This window comes from Lepisosteus oculatus, chromosome 12 (assembly GCF_040954835.1).
Source record: "Lepisosteus oculatus isolate fLepOcu1 chromosome 12, fLepOcu1.hap2, whole genome shotgun sequence".
In the NCBI taxonomy this organism is placed as follows: Eukaryota; Metazoa; Chordata; class Actinopteri; order Semionotiformes; family Lepisosteidae; genus Lepisosteus; species Lepisosteus oculatus.
This window is the reverse complement of record NC_090707.1, coordinates 7,495,536-7,516,635: the sequence shown is the minus strand read 5'-3', so window position 1 is coordinate 7,516,635 and position 21,100 is coordinate 7,495,536. Positions and strand designations below refer to the sequence as shown.

General features: G+C 53.3%; 1 protein-coding gene across 1 annotated transcript; it reads right to left on the bottom strand.

Moving 5' to 3' along the window:
- Positions 1-8,728: 8,728 nt before the first annotated feature.
- idh1 (isocitrate dehydrogenase (NADP(+)) 1) lies at positions 8,729-19,816 on the bottom strand. Its single transcript, XM_069196319.1, has 10 exons — positions 19,670-19,816; positions 18,304-18,433; positions 14,387-14,678; positions 13,154-13,259; positions 12,291-12,468; positions 11,669-11,820; positions 11,103-11,243; positions 10,819-10,981; positions 10,239-10,348; positions 8,729-10,148 (listed from the first exon to the last, which is right to left on the bottom strand). The coding sequence occupies exons 2-9, from the start codon at positions 18,423-18,425 to the stop codon at positions 10,255-10,257; spliced, it is 1,248 nt and encodes a 415-aa protein (XP_069052420.1). The 5' UTR covers positions 18,426-18,433; positions 19,670-19,816; the 3' UTR covers positions 8,729-10,148; positions 10,239-10,254.
- Between the last annotated feature and the right edge of the window lie 1,284 nt (positions 19,817-21,100).

Sequence of the window (21,100 nt, the reverse complement as noted above, 5' to 3'; positions counted from 1 at the left end):
TGTCTCCCTTTCAAAGGAATTAGCAGACGGTAATTGTCGACTTGCTAAAATTAATAGAAGTCAGATTAACATGCTTTTGATGCTCGCAATTCTCTGGGCCACCGTTTCCATCTTCACAGCGCTATCCTGTCTACCTCTGTCCACTGTTCCAGCTGTCTCCAGCCAACGGTATAGTGAAATTGCTTCAATTGCTCACTACAGCCAGGATTAGAGAAGACATTGTATCTGTATCAGCTGCACTGGCTCCAGTTTTAGAAAGATCTCCCCTTCCCAAGTCTGTCAGAGAACTCGAAACCATTTTTCGCGTCCAGGCCCCTCTTAAGACTTTCCTGTTTGAGCCGGGATTGGATGTCTGATCTTGTACAGCACCCTGAGGTGAAATGTGCCTGAAGGCAGTATAGACATTTGTACCGGATTGTATTGTTTGAAACGTCTTTTCTGTACATCTGTCTCTGCTTGACTGCGCTGTTGTCGTGTCGCCAGAGCCTGCCCACGGACACTGGGGGACCGGGGCTGGAAACCCCACTTGAACGCTGCGTGTGATGAGCTCAGCCGCAGACGTGGGGGCCTCTTCACATGTTGCTAATTCAGACTCGGCAGAATGAGACGCACCCCCCCCCGTCACACCTGTACTGGAGCCCTGCAACACTGGGGGGCTCTGATGTCCAGTGAGGCCGGGGCCTGGCCGAGCGGCGTGCCCATTCCAACGAGCTTCCACAGCCTTCGCTGTTCCCATCTGCCCCCTGGTTGGCAATGCTGCGTGCAGCTACCCGGAAAAAAAATGCTGCGTGCTGATTTGCTTCCTTGCCAGATTCTGTTAGCCTTTAGATTGGCTTTTCTGGGTCGCTGCCAGCTGCAGGTTCGTTCGTTCTCTGTCTAAACTCTGACCTGAGCGACGCCCCTCATCACCCTTCCCTCTGCCTCTTGTGGAACATCAGCGCCAAGGCTGTCACCTGCTGCATCCATGCTACATTGAACTGGCTTCATCACTCTGCTCTCCTCCCCACTGATTGCTGGTGTGGTTGTTATTATTATTATTATTATTACATCCATTTAGTTCACCCGAGTCTAATGTTGGCCAGGAGAGAGTTTCACGCAGCAAAGAACCGGCTGTTTCATTTGGCAGGAGTCGTCTCCCCCAGCCAGAACGTGGACCAACTGCCCTGCGGGACCAGAAGAAAACAGACGGCGATCCTCAAACAGAGGCAGGTCTGCTGGTGTCGTCTGTGCGCGTGCAGTGTGTCTACCTGACCTGTAGAGCTCACTCGGTGAACTTCAGGGCAGTTTCTAAACATGGAAACAGGGGATAGCTGTCTGTGTTCGTGCATGGCTGCCCTGGCCAGGATGGTTGATGGTGTCTTTGAGAGCTATGGGGGTCCACTTCCATTGAAAAAGTGTAGTAAGTACTGGTACCAGTGAAACAGCCCCCAGTGCTTCACACTGGAAAGCCTTGCGCTGTGTGTGAGGCAGGCTGGCCACATTTCCGCCGTGCCCTGTTGTAAATCCAGGCCCCATCAGCATCGGCCTGTTGTCCCCAGAGCGCCGGGCTTCACTCCGGCCTCCTCTGTCTCAAGCCCTCCTTCCCGCAGTCACTCTCTCACGCACACACTCACACGGCTTTCTCTCAGGCTCCTTGAGGCCCGCGCAGATAAATGCTCCGATTGTTCCCTGAAGCTGCGCGAGAGAAGAGCGCTGTGGAGCACCGTCGCCATGGCCACTGCCGCCTGCGCCCCTCCCGCACACATCGCCCCCCCCACCCGTCCGTGGGTGTCGTATCGAGGCGGTTCGGGCTGGGGGCGCTGGCGTGTCCACCCGAGCGGACAGCCCCTGGTCGCCCCCCCCCACCCGAAGAGAGACATTATTCAAGCCCCCTTTCAGGCCGGGGGAAGAGAGACAGAGCAATTATCCCCAGCGCTCAGCAGAAGCCCCCCCACCACCACAGACCCCCTCGCTCATTGTCTTCGTTTGTTTAGAAAGCCGCGCTAATGAAGGAGGAGGGGCGATCGGCTAATGGCCTCAAATAAGTTCCTCTCTGGACCATTGTCCGGGGGATAATGGCTTTATGAGTCCCAGCTGTAAACTTGCAGATACCATATTGTTCCTGACCTACATAGAGCCCCATGTGAGCCCCCCCGAAATGCTAATCTGTCCTGCAAACCCTCTTGTCTGCTCTGAGAGTCAATTAACAGAGTCAGTGGATAGGCCGCCATTGAACTGCTGGGGGAAAAGAGGAAGGGAAGTGTCTTTTCTAGGAAAAAAGAAGTATTACGCTGTAAAAAAAAAGGGAACCTTGATGCGTTTTTAGAAAGCCAGTATTATCTTTTTTTTAAGTTATCCTTTCCAGCGGCTGCTGTTGCCAGGGTTGGGGAAGAGTCCCCAGCAGCGATGTGCACTGAGGTCCCCAGGTCAGATTCCAGCAGCACCAGGCTCCAGCTGCACGAGCGACACCATCACAGAGCAGGGCCACAGAGAGCCACAGAGGGCCCAGTGTGTCCCAGGTCGGGAGCAGGAAAGAGAGAGACACGTCTTTGCACCCAGGGGTAGGAAGGTGTGCCTGAAACTGCCCCAGCACTCCACAGGCGCTGAGCCACCCGGAGGCGCTCAGGGGGGGCTGGGGATTGGGCGGTCTGAGGCTTGCTGTCCACCAGACAGGTCAGACGTGCCGGTCGGCATCACCTTATCCGTAACGATCCCCGAGGACAGGGAGCGCCGGCCGTCTCCAAGAACACCCGCTTCATGTCTTCCCTGGCGCGGCCTGCGTTCCTGTTCTTCATCACCATCGTCTTCCTCGCGCCGTGAACGGTGGGGACTCTCAGAGCCAGGGCAGGTGGGGGTGGGTGAAGCCCAGACACAAGATGGCCTGAGCAGTCAGGCCTTAACCAGGGGAGAGTCGAGCCTGTGGAAACGAGAGCCTGTTCCAACAGCCGAGTCCCCGTGGAGCGAGGAAGGGGCCAGCTGAGGAGCTCTCTTCTTATTTTAGTCTCTCTTTTTCTCCCCCCAGGGTTTCTGATTATACACTACCGCGCTGATTACTAAATGATTATTGTGTTTAAGGACAGCAGTCCTTTCATCTGGCCTGGGGTTTTCATGTTCTCTCCTCTTCAGCACAAAGGACCCTGCTACCTCTGTTAGTTCGCTTTTGATGAGGAGACCAATTGTTTGTCTCCATAGAAACGGCCGCGAGCCGGCTCCGATCCCGAGCAAGGTGCGGGCTCCGGGAGAAAGTTGCAGGAATGAAGACGGGGGACTTCGTCAAGGGAGCCCATCGCCTGCCAGGCGCCTCCCGGAAGAAACCGCCCGCGCCCCGCAGCACCCCGTTCCCCCCCCCCACGGACACCTTTCCGCGGTTTTTACTCTTCCCTGTCGGACGCCTTCATCCAAGGCGACCCGCTTTCTGCAGCGTGAAAGCCGCGCCGACTCGCAGGACGTCAGCCACGCGGAGCAGCGCTGAAGAAGGCGGGTTGGCAGGGACCCCCCCGGTGCACACGGAAGAGTCAAAGTCTGGGGCACTCCTGCCCCCCTCTGGGCGCTGGGTCAGCGCTCCAGCGAGACAGAAACCATCACCGCAGCTCGCTCTTCCTGTCCGCGGGTCCGGCGGCTCAGTCTGCACCCCGGGGAGCTCAGGGGTCAATGCTTTAAAATGCTTTAATACGCGGAGAGTTAGATAAGGATGGCCGGCCTGTTCTCACCTCGGAGTTCTGTCCGAAACGCCCTTATTCACGAAGGAACCGAACAAGATTAAGTTAAGCAGAGCGGGGTTTGGACAGTCACGAATGTCAGGGAAATATTCCTGGTTCTGCCCTTCAGAGACAGAGAGAGGGGGGAGGCCGGGAGTTACTGGCAGGGCAGAGCAGACGCAGGCCGGCCCGGACGCCGCAGCCCTGTCCCTCGCTGTCTCTTTAAGAACCGGTGTCTCATCCTCTCCCCGTGTCGACATGAGGTATTGTTTTGGGATCGCTACCTGTTCAGCCCACACACTCACACACGCTCGCCCGGCCGCATAGCAGCGGAAAACAGAAATCACAGACCCCATTGAGCACTAATGATCCTGCCTTTCAACAGCACAATAATCTCCGCGCTGCGCCGACTGGCAAATGAGACTCCCATCTTCTAGGCAAAATCCAATTACGTCTGGACAATAGCCGCTGCATAAAAGCTTTGATACTGATTAGGACGTTTTGCCTTTATCACAGACCCACGTGCTTCCACTTTCCGCAGGTCCCTGTAGATGGATTTCCAGATTACCCAGTGGGCATCATGCACAACGTGAGCGCGAGCTAGCCACCCATCAGCGTTACACCACGCTCGCGTTTGCCTCTCCACGCGCTCTGCTCTAGTAAAAGGGTCTTTCAAATGCTTAGAACACGCAGCATCTAAGGCAGCCAAACCTACACTTTCTGGCAGGTTGGGTATTTTCCGGTGCAGGTGATCTAATTAAACAATAAGGAATGATGAATGCAGCACTCCGGTCCAGGCACAGAAAAGCAGAGGCAGCTGGGAACGCTCCGTGAAGTTGCCCCCCCCACTACAGACAGCACAAACGATGAAACCCACCTCATTCGTTAGTGCTACATTTGTGTCGTTGAAAGTAGCGTTTATGCTACTTTCGTTTCCGAGATATAGCGCCTTGTTTTTTAGTTGTCGTGGCGTCACTCAGCCCCCCTACAATGTCGTAGGGGAACCGGACCGGTCTCAATCGTTAGTGCTGTGTTTGTGTCGGGTTGTGCCGTTGAAAGCAGCGTTTGTTTTGCTTTCGTTCCCGAGATATAGCGCCTTGTGTTTCCGGTGATCACGTGACCATGCACGGTGACTTTGACCTCCAGTGACCCCGTCTGCCGAGTTCAAGCGTCTGTTACCGGTGCGAGAGGAACAGTCTGCAATTGTGTTCCTCTATTTGCCCGGGTGGGGGGCGGCGGTGGATTGCGCATTTGATATCAGTGTCTTCTGTGCGTTTGTGTGAGCAGGAAAATTAAATTATTCACGAATATCATATACCCTAATCAGAAGAGTTGCGGGTGTAGTCTCAAAAAGCGAACACTAACAAACATTTGCATATTCTTGCCAAGAGGCTTTAACGAGCACGTCTTAATACTTCGTAGCGGTGTGCTTTTTTAAAAATCTGAAGTGATCAGTTTCTCACTCCTTCTTAAATAAACACGCGCACCAAGGGACGTGTAAAGATTCGACCCGTCAGTCGAGCCACGTGTTCAGATTGAATCTGCAACTTCACAAACAACAAGACCGCTGCTGAACTATTTATGCAAAGCACATTCGTCAACGTGAAAAAGAACCAGGGTGTTTTTAAGAGGCACTACGTGCAAGGTTGTCGCGGGTAGTAAATAACACATCCGAAAAGCAACACTGGTAAGTCCACTGTCTCACACCTGCGGACCGCGGCAATAGTGGAAACATATTTTTTATTTTCACAGAACAGAAGTGAACATATATCTGAATTATTTAATAAACTGTCATTATCCGTGTGTTTGTATTTACAGGGGTCTTATGCGAGAAACATGAAGCGATGAGCTCACAGTCCTTGTATCTGTGTGTTGCCGGCCAGTCCTTGGTGTAGAAAACAGCGGGAGGGCGCACCTGCCCTCTGAAGACACAGGTATGGGTGCCTGTGTTACATCCTCAGGTGAAGTCGAGTCTTCTGCAGTCTGCAATGTAAAGACTCAGACGTGTTTGCTTGTCCTGCTCCATGAAGTTGCCCACCCGCCCGTCGAACAGCACAAACGACGAAACTCACTGCAATCGTTAGTGCTGCGTTTGTGCCGGTTTGTGTCGCTGCAAGTAGCGTTTGTGCTGCTTTAGTTTCCGAGATATAGCGCCTTGGGTTTTCGGGTAAACACGTGACTACAAGGAAGTTTACAGGTACCAACAAACTCGGTACTTGAACTCCTGATTGTGATGAAAACAATGGGGGCAATTTGTTTTCCGAGTCTGTCTGGTCGGGTGGGGTGGATGTTTCAATATATTTCAATATAGCGCCTTCTTTTCCTGGCTGTGACGTCACTCTGTGACGTACAAAACAGCAAAGTCACGACCTCCAGATCTTTCAGTTGTGATCTTTTGATCAGTTGACCCCAGACTTTGCAGCCTTTACACGAATAAACAGTCTTACATTTAGGGAGGAGTTACTATGTTAGTTCATTGGGTAAGGTGATTTCTTTTAATTTTTAACCATGTTCTCGAAAATGTATTGCTTATGTACTCCTTTCATTGGTGAAGAGACACCAGTTTCCAAATTACCGCTGGTACAACACGAGAGTCCATATTCACATTTTCACGTATTAGTTTCAAGAAAGATATAATTTAACAATAAAAAACAAACTTGAAAGCACGATCATAATAATATAATGATCATAGACTTTACATTTCTATTCATTTTTTAAGTACAAAGCAGAAGGTGTTTTCCCTACCTTAAATATACGTTTAAAATTGTTCAAATACCATGTATTCATTACAGAAAGCAACGGGAAAAACGGTATTTTTAAAATACATAAAAAAGTATTTATTTCGAAGAGTACGGGACATTGTGAATCAATAAAGACGTTAAAAAAATAAGCCGATGCATTTTAAAAATAGATTCTCATTGACAGTAAACAAGCCGATCCACCTGGCGCTGCTCGCTTGAACAGCTCTCAGGCCCGTGATTGGCTAACCCCCCCCCCCAACAGCTCGGGTCGCGATTGGGTGAAGAGTGAGAATCGACACTCTGATTGGGTACAGCGCCACAGCGGAAGTTCCGGGAACATGTAGATACACAGGTGATGGATGTTCTTTTTGGTCCAAATACTGTAGCCCCGGTTAACCGTGTGTGCTGTATGAGCACGCTGGATATACAGTAACACATCCATTGGTTTCCAATTACTGATCAATCTAAGAGAAGTCGCACTGAGGTCAAAACTGAATAGCAGACAAAGAATGTCATGGCATCCACAGCGCGTTCACGACTCCGATAGCATGTCACGATTGGAGTGTGTGCATCACGAACACATCCCGATACCCTTGCGACTGGCGCATCACTGTCACTGCGCCACTGTCGCGATATGACATACCCCATCAAAACGCTCCGCCCCCATGTGCGACATGGAGCCCGCATATCGCGATATGGGGTACCCCCGACAAAACGCCCCGCCGCCATATCGCAACATGGGGCCTGCATATCGCGATATGACACACCCCGGCAAAAAAGCCCCACCCCATGTCGCGACATGAAATGCCCTATATCGCGATTTGACATGCCCAGCCTAAACGCCCCCCCCCCATGTCGCGACATGGAGTGCATATATCGCGATAGGACATACCCTGACAGGATATGCTGACCCCATGTCGCGACACAAAGTCCATATATAGCAACACGTCCTATCTGGATATATCATGTCCTCATATGAGACCTTTGTTGCGACAGCGGCGCCAGGATGACATGGAAGCAAGGCGCCAGTCGTGATATACACTGCCGCGATATACATGCGATATATATGGGGTTCCTATCATGACATGCTGCGGAGGTCTTGTCGCGATGGTATCCCACAGTTACGCGTTTGGCAACAGCGTGTCACGGTTGGGAAAGTAAAGGAGAACGTGCCTTAGAAAATAAAAAGCATATATCTTATAATCGCGGTGATTTTACATACATTACAACCACAGGTTTATGTCAAAGATGGTTAACTTGTTGGGATGTGTCATGTATTAGTATTATTCATATCTAAAGAGGCTCATATGTTTTTTGGATATTGATTGTCTTTAAAATGTTAAGGGTACGAGCTAAACTAACAGACGCTTGAACTCGGCAGACGGGGTCACTGGAGGTCAAGTCACCGTGCATGGTCACGTGATCACCGGAAAGCCAAGGCGCTGTATCTCGGGAACGAAAGCAGCACAAACCGGCACAAACGTAGCTCTAACGAATGAGGTGGGTTTAATCGTTTGTGCTGTCTGTAGGGGGGGCAGCTTCACGGAGCTTCCAGGGAATTCTGATCCCGTCTGGGATTCACAGCAGTCTGTACTCCGCGAGTGACCCGGCCCAGGGAATATGCCCTTTTAAGGCAATTGTCTGGGAACGTAGCCGGAGTTCATCAACTGCATGTGAAGGGAAGACGTCATGTCCTGTAAACTACTCGATTTCAGTTTTTATTATTGTTAAACAGTTTCTTCTTCGCGCGACCCAGAAGAAATTCGGATTGCCGCGTTCAGCAATGGAGCAGGACAGCACGCGGGCGCCCCCTTGAGGAAATGTACGAGATCACTACACGACTGCCCAGATACTGTACCAACACCGCACGATCGATAGCTTTGCTGTCGTAAATGTGATGGTCATTTTTTTTTATTACTTTGGCAACACTTTAATGTACCTGCCATGCCAATAAAGCTGACTGAATTTGATTCGGGTTGTCTGCAGGAAAGCGGAATTTCACGGTCCTGTCAAACTCATTCAGACACAATGCGGTATTTTTGCCGGCTGCAGCACTTGAGCGCATAAAGGAGCAATTCGCCCAGGTCGAGAGCTAAACGTGTAAGAAGTAAAAACGTACAGATAAATCCAATGAAAAAAAATAACATACAGCGGCTCCTCTTTTTGTATGACCAAAAACCAGAATCGGGAGTTTAACCCTTCCCATGAAGTGTTGTGTACAATATAGAAATGGCTTAACGTTGAAGCCTTCACGGTGCTGTGCTGCCCTCTACAGGCTGTCAGGAGAAATGAAGATACTGGAACACAAGCCTCCGAGACCCGTTTATTAACATTGGGGCACCTGGGGAAAAGATGACAACACGGACTGCAGAATCAGGATTACCGGGCTAAAGGTGCCGCATTATACAGGACACAGGTGGTAGAGGAGGGAACGGTCAGCTCTGAGAACATCCGCGCGAAACAGCAGCATTTAAACACTTCATACCATGAGGTGAACAGCAGTACAGTTTCATTCGCTGGACCTAGGAAAACGAAAACAAATCATCCCGGATAATGACCTGCAACCAGATGTTAAAACCCGACTGCTTCTTCAAAGGCATCGCTAAAAGAGCTGGACTACGCCGAGATCTGCTACAGATCTTTTCTTTCCCGGACAACTGAAAAGAAGCAACGGACACTACAGATCCGGACTTCACCTGGAATACCGGAAAGAGCTGTCACAGCCGAGGAACTGGCGCAAAGGAGAGCCAGAGAAGTAAAAATCGGGCTTCCCTTGAAACAGGAAAATTACCCAAGAAGTCCCGCTTTAAAAAAAAAACAACCGGAAAAGTAAACGCACCGCTTTTGCTGAAGAACGACCAACCATGACCAACCCTGGGTGTCTGTCTGCACAGGCGGTGGCGCGGTGCTGTCTTCGGGGAGGTCAGAACACAGCGGGCGTGACTGGTCTAACTGGCCAGTGCCCGTCTGTGGAAGTTAAAACCGCCGCAGGTCCCGAAATCAAAACAAAATGACAAAGAGCCACCCGCAGGGACCCCTGGGAGGCCTGCTCTTTTCCTCCTCCTGGCCCCTGCGTGCCGTTCTCCCGCAGCTCCAGTCTGGAGCGGACACGGTCACCCCTGAACCCCGACCGCTCCCGGGCGAAAGGCGTGACGGAGGAAGCAGGAAGAGGCGATACCCCGAGCCTCGGGCAGGCAGGACGAGCGATTAAAAGAGAGGCCTGACCACGCTCGCGCGTTACTACGGGAACGCAGTCTTATCGCGCAGGGGTGGCAGGTACGAACCCCCAGAGGGGAAAAGGTGTCACAGGTGCTGAGTAAGTGGAGACGCGCAGGGGGAGCAGGGGGCTGTGCCCGATAGAGAAACACTGATTCAGGATTTGGGGCGAATTCGGAATGGCGGCATGGTTTCCGTTTGGGGTTGGGATGGAAATAGCACCCAGTAAGCAGGCAGGAGTACTCCTTTAAAAATGTCACAGTGTTCTTCCCTTGGAGGAAACAGAAACTATTACAGACAGGTTAAGCTGGGATGGTGGGCATTGTGTTATGTGGCCACTCGTTCAGCCCCCCCTCAGGGACCGGGGCTCAGCGTGCACGAGTCCGGACTCTCTGTGGGCGCGTGCTGCCTCTGCACCCGGGCTCCCGCGCCACTCGGAGGACATGGGCGTGTGGCCCAGGTGTGTGTGTGTGTGTGTGTGTGTGTGTGTGTGTGTGTGTGTGTGTCCGTGTCCGTGTCCGTGTCCGTGTCCGTGTCCGTGTCCGTGTCCGTGTCCGTGTCCGTGTCCGTGTCCGTGTCCGTGTCCGTGTCCGTGTCCGTGTCCATCCTGGTGAGCAGGCTCACAGTTTGGGCTGGCTCGCCATTTTTGTCTTCAGGTTCTCCGCCAGCTTGTCCAGGAACTCAAAGGTGTTCAGGTAGTCGGACCGCTGCACGCTACAAATGGAAAGATCGGTCAGTGAGGACAGCACCTCAGAGTTTATCTCACCACACCACATACCACACCAGACCATACAGAAGGTGTCAAAAAGACAGACGAACCTCCCTGTTTTATCATCTAGTGTTGAACAGCTCTGGGTTATAGGCACGGAAGCCATGATCCAGGTTAAAACACAAATGTCACATGGGTAATGACTGGACAGCGCAGACAGACGCAGCCAGACAATGCTACAAGACGGGCTGTGCCGACAGCACCAGCAGCTGGACAGCGCCGAGAGCACCAGCAGCTGGACAGCACCAGCAGCTGGACAGCGCCGAGAGCACCAGCAGCTGGACAACACCAGCAGCTGGACAGCGCCGAGAGCACCAGCAGCTGGACAGCGCAGAGAGCAGGAGCCCGACAGTGTGGTACAGCAGTGGTGGGCGGGCGGGCGAGGGCAGACGGAGGGTGTGTCCAGGTGACTCACTTCGGCAGCCCCTTGATGCAGGCGGCCAGGTCCTTGGTCATAAACCCGGCCTCGATGGTCTCGACGCACACGGCCTCCAGCGCCTGGCAGAACGCGCGCAGCTCGGCGTTGCGGTCCAGCTCCGCCCGGTGCGCCAGCCCCCGCGTCCAGGCGAAGATGGAGGCTAGGAGGGCAAGACGAAGAGGGACAAGGCCGGCTCTCTGAGAGGAGCTACTGCAGGCGCGCGGGAGGCCGGCAGGACCGGGGCGGCGGGAGAGAGAAAGAGAGGCGGCTCCGGCCCTCACCGATGGGGTTGGTGGACGTCTCCTTGCCCTGCTGGTGCATGCGGTAGTGCCGCGTCACGGTGCCGTGCGCTGCCTCGGCCTCCACGGTGCGCCCGTCGGGGCACACCAGCACACTCGTCATCATCCCCAGGGACCCGTAGCCTGCAGGGGGGGGAGGGGGACGCAAACCATCAGCACTGAGCACCCCAGGTCCGAGTACCAGCCCGAGGGGCACCTCGTGAGCAGAGCAGCCACCCCACACCAGGACAAGGAAAGGCAACAAACTCCATCGGCAACGAACGGGTATGGATCTTTCTCGGGAGGCTCGGGTGTTTCTCTGCCCATGGGGAAAAGTGGAAGTACACAGGCTGCGGCGCTCAGACAGCCAGATCCAGGTTATTGCTGCTCCCAGTTACACCAGAGCCTGGATCCTCCCCCCCCGCCCCCATCATTCAGCCCAGCCCTTGTGCGGATCTTCTCTCCGGCGGGCACAGCTGGGCTCAGGTGCATCCCCGCAGTGGGGAAAACGAAGGCACATGCCTTGCTCGTCTCCTGGACAGGAGCCCTGCCCGGCCCGGGAGTCTCACCCTGCGCCACGGAGTCAGACTGCACGTCTCCATCGTAGTTCTTGCAGGCCCAGATGAAGCCGCCCTCGGACTTCATGGCCTGGGCCACCATGTCGTCGATCAGCCGGTGCTCGTACCAGATGGCTTTGGCCTCGAACTGGGCCTGGTACTCCCTGCAACAAGCGCAGAGCTCAGTAAGACACAGCCGGGGCTCCACCAGCACGACTCCCTGACGAGGAGCCGTGAACGAGGAAGACGGGGGAGGTCTAACCACTGGGAATGAGGAAGAAAAGGGAGGTCTCTTTAATGCAGGTGAGGTAGGATTTTCTAATGACTGAATGAGGAGGAGGAGGGAGATGTAACAGCTGTGGATGAGGAAGAGGGGGGATGTCTTTCCAACAACTGTGTATGAGGAAGAGGAGGGGGGGGTGTGTGTGTGTGAAACAGTGCAAAAGGTTCTTAATAACAACAAAAACAAAAAAGCTTTAAGACAAAGCCCTGCACCCTGCAACACCATGTTTGAGAACGCCAACATTCCCGAAGCTCAAAATCCTTAAAACCCGCCGACTGGAGCAGCACCAGGTCTGGGGGACCTAGGACAGCAGGCAAGCAGAGGGGAACCCGGCCACAAGCCCGACCATACTTCTCATAGATCTCCTGGAAGATGTCCTTGAAGCGGCCATCGTACTTCTTCAGGATTGTGTTCTTGGTGCTGAGGTACAGCGGCCAGCCCTTGCTCAGCGCCATCTGGAAGGAGCTGTGAGCGAAGTCCCTGATGGACTTGTCCGTGTTGTACATGCCCAGGGCCACGCCCCCACTTCCTGTCACAGGCACACCAGCGGAGACAGAGGAAACGCTTGTTGGTTCACATCGCACACTGTGTGTCCACACTACGTCTCTATCCCACTGCAGTGTGCATCCTCAACAGCTAGCTCTGCAATGCCTCAGACTGAATACACACTTGCACTATGCAATTTTGCATGGTCTACCAGCTTTTTTTTCTTCATTATTACATAATTATTGTCCCACAACACATTTATGGTTCTGTTATTATTTATTATGCGTGTAATGTACTGTCTACACTGTGTGGCGTTGTCTGCTGTACTGTGTGTCCCCAGAGAGCAGTGCAAATAAGAACTCCAATGTACATGTACGTATGGCAATAAACTCCTCTACCACTCTGTGTGCTGATGCACCCACACCAACAGACGGAACAAGGCCCTCACGGATCTCCCTTGCACACGCACAGCCAGGGGTGTTCTAGCTGTCTCGGAGCGCCGGAGCTCGGCTGGGTGGGAGCGGCGCTGTCTCGGAGCGCCGGAGCTCCGCTGGGCGGGAGCGGCGCTGTCTCGGAGCGCCGGAGCTCGGCTGGGCGGGAGCGGCGCTGTCTCGGAGCGCCGGAGCTCGGCTGGGCGGGAGCGGCGCTGTCTCGGAGCGCCGGAGCTCGGCTGGGCGGGAGCGGCGCGGTCTCGGGTAGACTCTTTCCACAGCAGCTCCTGCCCGTACCTTGAAAGTCGTGGACCACAAACATGAGGGGCTCTCCTCCGTCCTGGGGCGTGTACTTCATCTCCACGCGGCCGGGCCCGGGGACCACGAAGTCCGTGGCTTTGTACTGCAGGGCAACAGGGGACGGGAGGGCTCTTACAGCAGGAAAGATGGACCGCACACTCCCCAAATACGAAGGAAACCGAGGCCACAAATCGAGGTACACCTCGGAGCTGGCCTCAGGGGGCACCTGGCACCATCAGGACTTTCTTCTGTCCCTGAGAAGAGCGATCAAAGAGGCTTGCTCTCATGGACCTACGACGACATCCGTGACGCCTCTCACATTGACACGCTCACTCTTTCAAATTGAGCGTGAAGGACAGGAAGGAAAGGGTTTTACCACCTACAGGCCGAAGCGCGCACAAGCCCGCCGCTGTGACTGCGATGCCTGAGCGGCAAGAGGTCGGATCGTGCTTCCCGATTTCAGGCTCGGGGAGGCGGAGAGTGGTGGGGGAGACCTGCTCCTGGTCCCAGCTCGGGCGCCTCCTCAAGCAGCCGGTTACACAACAGCCCGATTGCAAAAGAGCGTCGGGGACTCAAGCGCACAATCCCAGTTAGACCTTTGAGATTATTGCGCACGTCGGCCTTGAAAACCGAGAGTCTGCCAGGCCAGAGCCACAGTCTAAAGGGCACTTTTGCTAACAGCAGCATTGCACCTCACCTTTGCTTTGGTACAGGTGTCACGTGCCGTTTAGTTAAATTAAAATGTCACTTATTAAATTAAAATGACAGTTATTAAAACTAATAACGTGCCCTCGCTGTGCTGAACAGACTCACCCCACATGTGGCTGCAGCCAGCCCCCTGTCTGACAGGACACTGAGTGACACACACAGGCCAAAAGGAGGGGGGGAGGAAAAGAGAAGGTGCCCCCCAGAGACAGGACAGCGAGCAGAGAGAGGAGACGGAGAAGGTGCCCCCCAGAGACAGGACAGCGAGCAGAGAGAGGAGACGGAGAAGGTGCCCCCCAGAGACAGGACAGCGAGCAGAGAGAGGAGACGGAGAAGGTGCCCCCCAGAGACAGGACAGGGAGCAGAGAGAGGAGACGGAGAAGGTGCCCCCCAGAGACAGGACAGCGAGCAGAGAGCGGAGACGGAGAAGGTGCCCCCCAGAGACAGGACAGCGAGCAGAGAGCGGAGACGGAGATGGTGCCCCCCAGAGACAGGCCAGCGAGCAGAGAGACACCAGTGGGGTACCTGGTCTCCATGTGCGTGCCTCCCGATGATGATGGGCTTGACCCATCCGGTGACGAGCCGCGGGATATTTTTGCAGATGATGGCCTCCCGGAACACGGTGCCGCCCAGGATGTTACGGATGGTGCCGTTGGGCGACTTCCACATCTTCTTCAGGTTGAACTCCTCCACCCGCTTCTCGTCCGGCGTGATGGTGGCGCACTTGATGCCCACGTTGTAACGCCTGACTGCCTCGGCGGCCTCCACCGTCACGCGGTCCTCCGTGGCATCGCGGTTCTCGATGCCCAGGTCGTAGCTGCACCGGAGAGAGACACACGGCCGATGGTTTACAACACGACGCACGCTCCGGGAGACATTCCGAACCGCATGCTTCAGGATTCGCTTGCGCAGAGAAGGGTCTGTCCACCCCCTCGAGCCACAGTCACTCCTGAATTTCAGAAAGCAGCTGCAGAAACGCAAGATCCGCACATATCCAGGAAGCAATTAAGTAAGTCGCTTTAATCCATTATTATTATTATTATTATTATTAATCCCCATCCTTGTCGAGTTCAGCGATTGACATGTGTGCCCTTTCTAAGGTGAGTTTGCGTTCTTTTAGTCAGCCGCCAAATCACCCTGCAACTCACACAACTGGTAACCCCCTGAAGCAGGTGTGAGCCTGGCCAGTACCTGGAGACCTCCTGGGAAAACTGAGCTTGCTGCTGGAAGGGGTATTAGTGGAGCCAGTAGGGGGCGCTCACCCTGCAGTCTGTGTGGATCCTAATGCCCCAGTACAGTGATGGGGGCACTATACTGTAAAAAGGTACTGCCCTTTGGATGAGACATAAAACCGAGTCTCCGAGGTCCCGAGTCTCTGTTACATATCCCAGGGAGTTTCGCAAAAAGAGTAGGGGTGTTATCCTGGTGTCCTGGACAGATTTCCCCCTGGCCTTTAGCAATCATGGCCTCCTTATAATCCCCGTCTCTGAACTGGCTCCATCACTCTGTTCTCCTCCCCACCGAGAGCTGGTGTGTGGGGAGTGGACTGATGCACAACGGCTGCTGTCTCATCATCCAGGTGGGGCTGCACACTGCTGGTGGTGGAGGGGAGTCCCCATTAACTGTAAAGCACTTTGAGTGGAGTGTCAAGAAAAGCACCGTATAAGTGTAAGGAATTATTATTATTATAGTATTACAACTTCCTTTTATCTGTAATACACTACGCGGTGTGTGAGGGGTGCGCTACACAGTCCCTGCTGCACAAACACACCAAGCTTCACGCACAACAGCCTCAAACAAAGGCTGGATACATTTGGATAAAAACTTGGCATAAAAAGGGCATCACACCCAAAACAAAGATGGGCTTGTTTTACAAACTTGCAGGACAAATACTTCTTGGGACATTGAGCACAGACCACGAGATGAGGGAAAGGCCCTCTGGCAGGGTTCCTAAAGTAAAGACCTTTAGCAAAGGAAAATGCACAGACTGGAAAAGCAGAGGTTCACAGGCCTGGCCATGCGGGACCCCTGCGTCTTCTGCTTTTTTATGCCAAGTGAGATGCACTAACTAGGCTTATTGAACCTGAAACATTGAGCTAAAATCCGCTTTCCAGACTGGGTGGGCCACTGTAGCACTGAGAATGCTAATGACCAGAGTGTTAGTCACACCCTGTCTGTCCAGTAGTAACCAATGGCCAGTAAGGAGCAGTTTAAAAAGCTGGGCACATTTCAAACAAATGAAAACAATCACAGCACCAGGCCTAGAGCAAGTGATAACATTACTCCTATCCCGGAGTCCATGCACTGGCTTCCGTTCAGGTTTCATGTTGCCTTCAAAATCTTCAACTCACCTATAAGGCTCTGCATGGCTTGGCACCTCAGTCTGTCTTACTGTCATACAGTTCTCCACCTCACAACCTTCATGCCTCTAATTCTGGTCTCCTGTCTGTTCCCCAAGCCCGTCTACACTCTTCTCCTGCTGCTGTCCCGAGCTCTGGAATTCTATTCCCAAGGATATCAGAGAGCCACCTTCCCTGAGTGCATTCATATCAAGACTCAAAACCTTCTTCTTTGAGTTAACTGGTTCTGTGTCTGCCCCTCTGCTATCATACTGTATGCCAACCCCTTACTGTAATTGTGTAATTCTGCTATCTCCACTCATTGTGTCTTTTTTTTAACTGTAAAGTGCTCTGAGAAGCCACTTTTTAAAGGCACTTTATAAAATAAAACATTTATTATTACTCCTACTACTAATACGGCTCCATAGGCTCCTTTGTGTGGAAATGATGCACCTAGAGGACTGCATATCTAAAACTAAGACCGACTTGCAGATAAGAAAAACAATCAGCCAATTTAATTCACTTAATGAGCAGCTCAGCTTGAGAACAAGGAGCAGGAGCAGGGCTGAGAAACAGTGCTGTAAGACATGTGCGCTGATCAGAGCCCTCACCCCCCCCCCCCACGACCTTTCACCCACTTCCCCCCTCCCCCCCCCGCTCTCGTGACAATGGCGACGCTCTTCCAGCGCCATGCCCTGCCGCCCGCTGCTTGAAGAATCAGCGCAACGCAAAAACAAACACGCGATTCAGGCGCAATCTCACAGAGACGCATTGCGCCATCTGCAAGAAAAAGGGGTAAACTCAGTTGCTTATTGACGCTAATAACAAGTCCCACTGTGGCAGGGATCACCGGTGCATTTTGGAGGCGAACAGGGGTGTACAGGGCTCCCCTCCTTGAGGGAAGAGTCCCGCAGCTCGAGTTTTTATCGGGCTGGTGTGTAACATCACCCCGCAGCTCCACAGCACGAGGGGGCTGGTTAAACAGACTGGGTCCAGTCTGACGAGTCCACCAAGCTGGGCGATCTGAGTGCAACCTTTCTCACAATGCAAAAAAAAAACCCCAACGCTGCTGGCAGACCATTTGACGGAAGCAGGCCTGTTTACCGGTTGAAAGCCAGATAAAAAGAACAAGGAGCCTCTGTCTTTGGCCATGGACCGTAAAGACAGAAATCTTCATATCCTTCCGTATGGGTTTATCCTTACAAACTGGGGGTGAAAAACTTGTTCTTCTGCCCAGACAAGAGATCTAAAATCTCCCTGGGAACGTCAAAATAACTGGAAGGGAAACGAGCTCAGGAATCTCTTGGTTATCTCAACTCGCTTTACTGATGCACAGGATTAGACAGCACACCCATATCAATGTCCAGCACGAAAGATTGTATCAGAGCTGTTGAGTCTAACAGCATTAACAGTGAATGGCAGAGTTATTAAGGAATTTATGGAGTTCTGTGGATCATTAGAAAGTAGCAGGACTCATCGAGAAGTGTCAGATCACAAAGCCCGACGTGCCGGTGTCAGCTCGACTCCAGCCCGGTTCCGAGCCCGGCTCCAGGAGCGGACCCTAAAATCTGTTTGGGTCCTAATGCCCCAGTATAGTGACATATTTTACTATACTGTAAAAGACATAAAAACGATATCCTGAGCCTTTGTGGTCACTTCACGGCAGGGTATTACCCCGGCATCATGGCCAAATTCCCCCCCTGGCCTTTACCAGTCACGGCCTCCTAATAATCCCCATCTCTGAACTGGCTTCATCACTCTGCTCTCCTCCCCACTGAGAGCTGAAGTGTAGAGAGAGTACTGGTGCATCATCCAGGTGGGGCTGCACACTGGTGGGGGTGGAGGGGATCCACATTACCTGTAAAGAGCTTTGAGTGGAGTGTCCAGAAAAGCCCTATATAAGTGCAAGCAATTATTATATATTATTATTATTTTCACGCATTTCACTGGGCTCCGCACACATGACGAACACAACTCTCCGAACCAGATTCGAACCTGGTGCGCTCGCTAGACTGCGGTCCACTCCGCGGCTGGCTCAGTGCACTGCCGATTCCTGGGTCTCGGGTCGCGGGTCCCGACGGGGCCTCTGCAGAGCGAGATTACCTGTGCAGGTCCATGCCTACGTAGGGGAAGATGAGCTTCTCTTTGATGAGCTCCCAGATCACCCTGGTCATCTCGTCCCCCTGCATCTCCACCACCGAGCCCGCCTGGATCTTCTTGGACATGGCTCGACCTGGGAGGGGGAACCAGGGTTTCAGAGAGCTGGGAGGGGCACCCCTACCCCTCCTTCAGGGTAAGACACCCCGACTTTACTGAAAGCTACAGAGCGTGCGCAGTTGAAAGAAAGACGGAGAGAGTCGCCCCCCTTCCCTGTGCGACCAATATCAACGAGCAGACGCCCATGGGGAGACGGATCGCCGGTAATCGGCGAGATCTGCGGCTCCCGGTGTGTCTGAATGGAGGAGCGGCACAGCCCGAGGCGTCGCAAGGCGGGTGACTCAGCATTTTTCTCCCCAACCCCCCCGCCCCGAGTCGCGCTCTGCTCACCTGGCATTGAGCGCACAGCGAGACAAGTCAGGATTGTCCACTAGCATCGCCGTTTTAACACGCACACCTGACAACTGGACTCCCGAGTAGTGTCTTTGCAGCTTACATGACATGACATGACATTATTAGGTCTATTCCGTGCTGAAGAGAGAAGAATGAAAACGCAGCGTTTCGGCCCTGGAGCCTTCTTCAGGTATGAGAAAGACAAGGCAGTCCATTATTACCTTATGATACATTATAAGCACGTCATCTTATTAGGCAGCGACCAAAGCAAAGGGCTTGTCCCCTCCCATAACTAGAGCAGTAATAACCGAAACACCCCCCAACTCGAGAGACTACACCCCGGAGGAAACGTCAGTTTTTAGTCGCCGGTTGGCGAAGGTCTGTCGTGAAAGACGTGACGCGGGGCGACAGGTTCGCAGTTCTGCGCAGGAAGGGTGAAGACACTGACCCCCCCGCAGAGGAGCCCCGCTGTTTCCCAGTGTCAGAGCTGACACTGCTTTTGTGCTCCTGCGGGGTGAGAGGCTCCCACCAGGGGCCCGGGAGAGCCCCAAACTCGCCGTGCAGCGGGAGAACCGGCGGACAGCCACATCCCGACCGGCTCTCATTTCGGTTCAAGGGGTTCACTGTTCATTCATGAAGCAAGCCCCAACCGACCACATCCCTCTCATTTCTTAACGGCAGCCGAAGAGCTCCTTAGCAGAACGATACTATGACGAAACCAGAAATGATAAGTGCCGCGCATTTCACGACGTCGCACACGCAGATCTAGAACTTCTACTATGTGTGTGTGTGTACAGGCAGTCAGATGAACGTCGGGGTCTGTAAGAAAGCTCGTCAACAGCCCGGGTATGCAATTATGGGGAAACAGATCAAAAGGGGCGGCGAGGACGTAAGTAATACTAACCCTCCACAATCCTACCTTGTAGAAGTTATGACAGAAGAGTAAAATGGTGCAGTGCAATGCTGTCACAGGCGAAACGAACTCCCTGAACCGGGTCGACTTCGGACACTCTCAGCTGTGCGCCGACAAGAAGACTTAGCACTTCAACAGGGGCGGAGCCTCTTCCGGGAAGCCCAGGTCCCGCCTCCTCCCAGGAAACCTCGGCCCCGCTGCACCCAATCAGACGCGGGGACGAACCAGGGGCGACCAATGAAAAGACCCCACCTCAATCGGCCGACTGTGTCGCCATGGGGACGCGTGTCAAAGGAAGGCCTATGCTCTATTTTAAACAGCGGAGTTGGGGGGAGTGTTTTGCTACGGGTCGCCTTGTGTTCTTAACAAAGTTGTGCTTCAATCACTGATACTACTACTACTACTACTACTGCTATTATTATTATTATTATTATTATTATTATTATTATTATTATTTAAAGTGTAATTGGCAAGAACGATCGCGTTGTTAGTTCGAAAATGTAAGTAAAATTAATCATATTTTTCATAACGCTACCGCGACACGTAGGCTAACCCCCAAACCACGAATGGTAAAAAGTGTTGATTATATTGTAACGCTTACGGCCGACAGTCACTGTGTAAGAGCCGGCTTACCAGAGCGGTGACGTCACCGCCCTTGCCTGTGACAGCAGGACTACTTGAGAGAGATCTCTCTTTGGCTCACCGGGCTGGGTCCCTGCTGAGTGACGCGGGAGCCCCGGGTTCGAGCCCCCGACGGTGGGGGGCCGACCTAATGCGGCAAGGGCGCCCGCCTGAACCCCCGTTGCGTTACTATATATATATATAAGGGGTGGGGCTGAAGGAGGCTGCTGGATTTGTGCAAGGAGCTCCACTAGGGTGCTTGTTCCCGAAGCGTCGGTACCCTCTCCCCCTCTGCGGTGAGCGGGTCTGAACTGCAGTGTGGATGCAGCCTGGTGTCCGAACCAGGTGGAGGAAAACTACCTGGAAAGGAGCCCGAGGGTGTCAGAATGAGAAAGGAAGTGAGAGCATTGAGCAGAGTTCACCATGAACAAATGGCACAGCACAGTGTGAGCCGACATCCCACCTGTTCCAGGCTGTCCCGGGAAGCTGTTCCCCCTCAACGGCGAGGGATAGCCATTCGACCAAACACAGGAGACCAAGGTCAACTCATTATGCTCACAGCCCTTGTCATCAGCAGGGTGTCTGCTGTGAGTGCCACAGGCCAGCAGCGTGGCTTTGCCAGACTGGAGATTCCATCTCGTGGGATTCTGTCCCACTGCTGTCCTAAATCCTGGACAAGCGCGTGCCTGTTTACTGGTCTGAGTCCCCTGACGCCTGATGTCTCGTCTCCCCAGTTCATTCAGCACGTTCAGTGGTATTCACGCACTAATGAGGTGATTTCACACCTATGCAGCAGTCAGAGCTGCTTGAGTGCAC

Bases quoted from the DNA above. Each gene is read 5' to 3' on its own strand.
- idh1 (XM_069196319.1), bottom strand. From the start codon at position 18,425: ATGTCCAAGAAGATCCAGGCGGGCTCGGTGGTGGAGATGCAGGGGGAC. The intron at 13,260-14,386 runs GTACCCCACTGG...GTTGCCCTGCAG, and splicing joins GGCACGCACATGGAGACCAG to TACAAAGCCACGGACTTCGT. The intron at 10,982-11,102 runs GTGAGGGCCGGA...TTGCCCTCCTAG, and splicing joins GACGTCCACCAACCCCATCG to CCTCCATCTTCGCCTGGACG.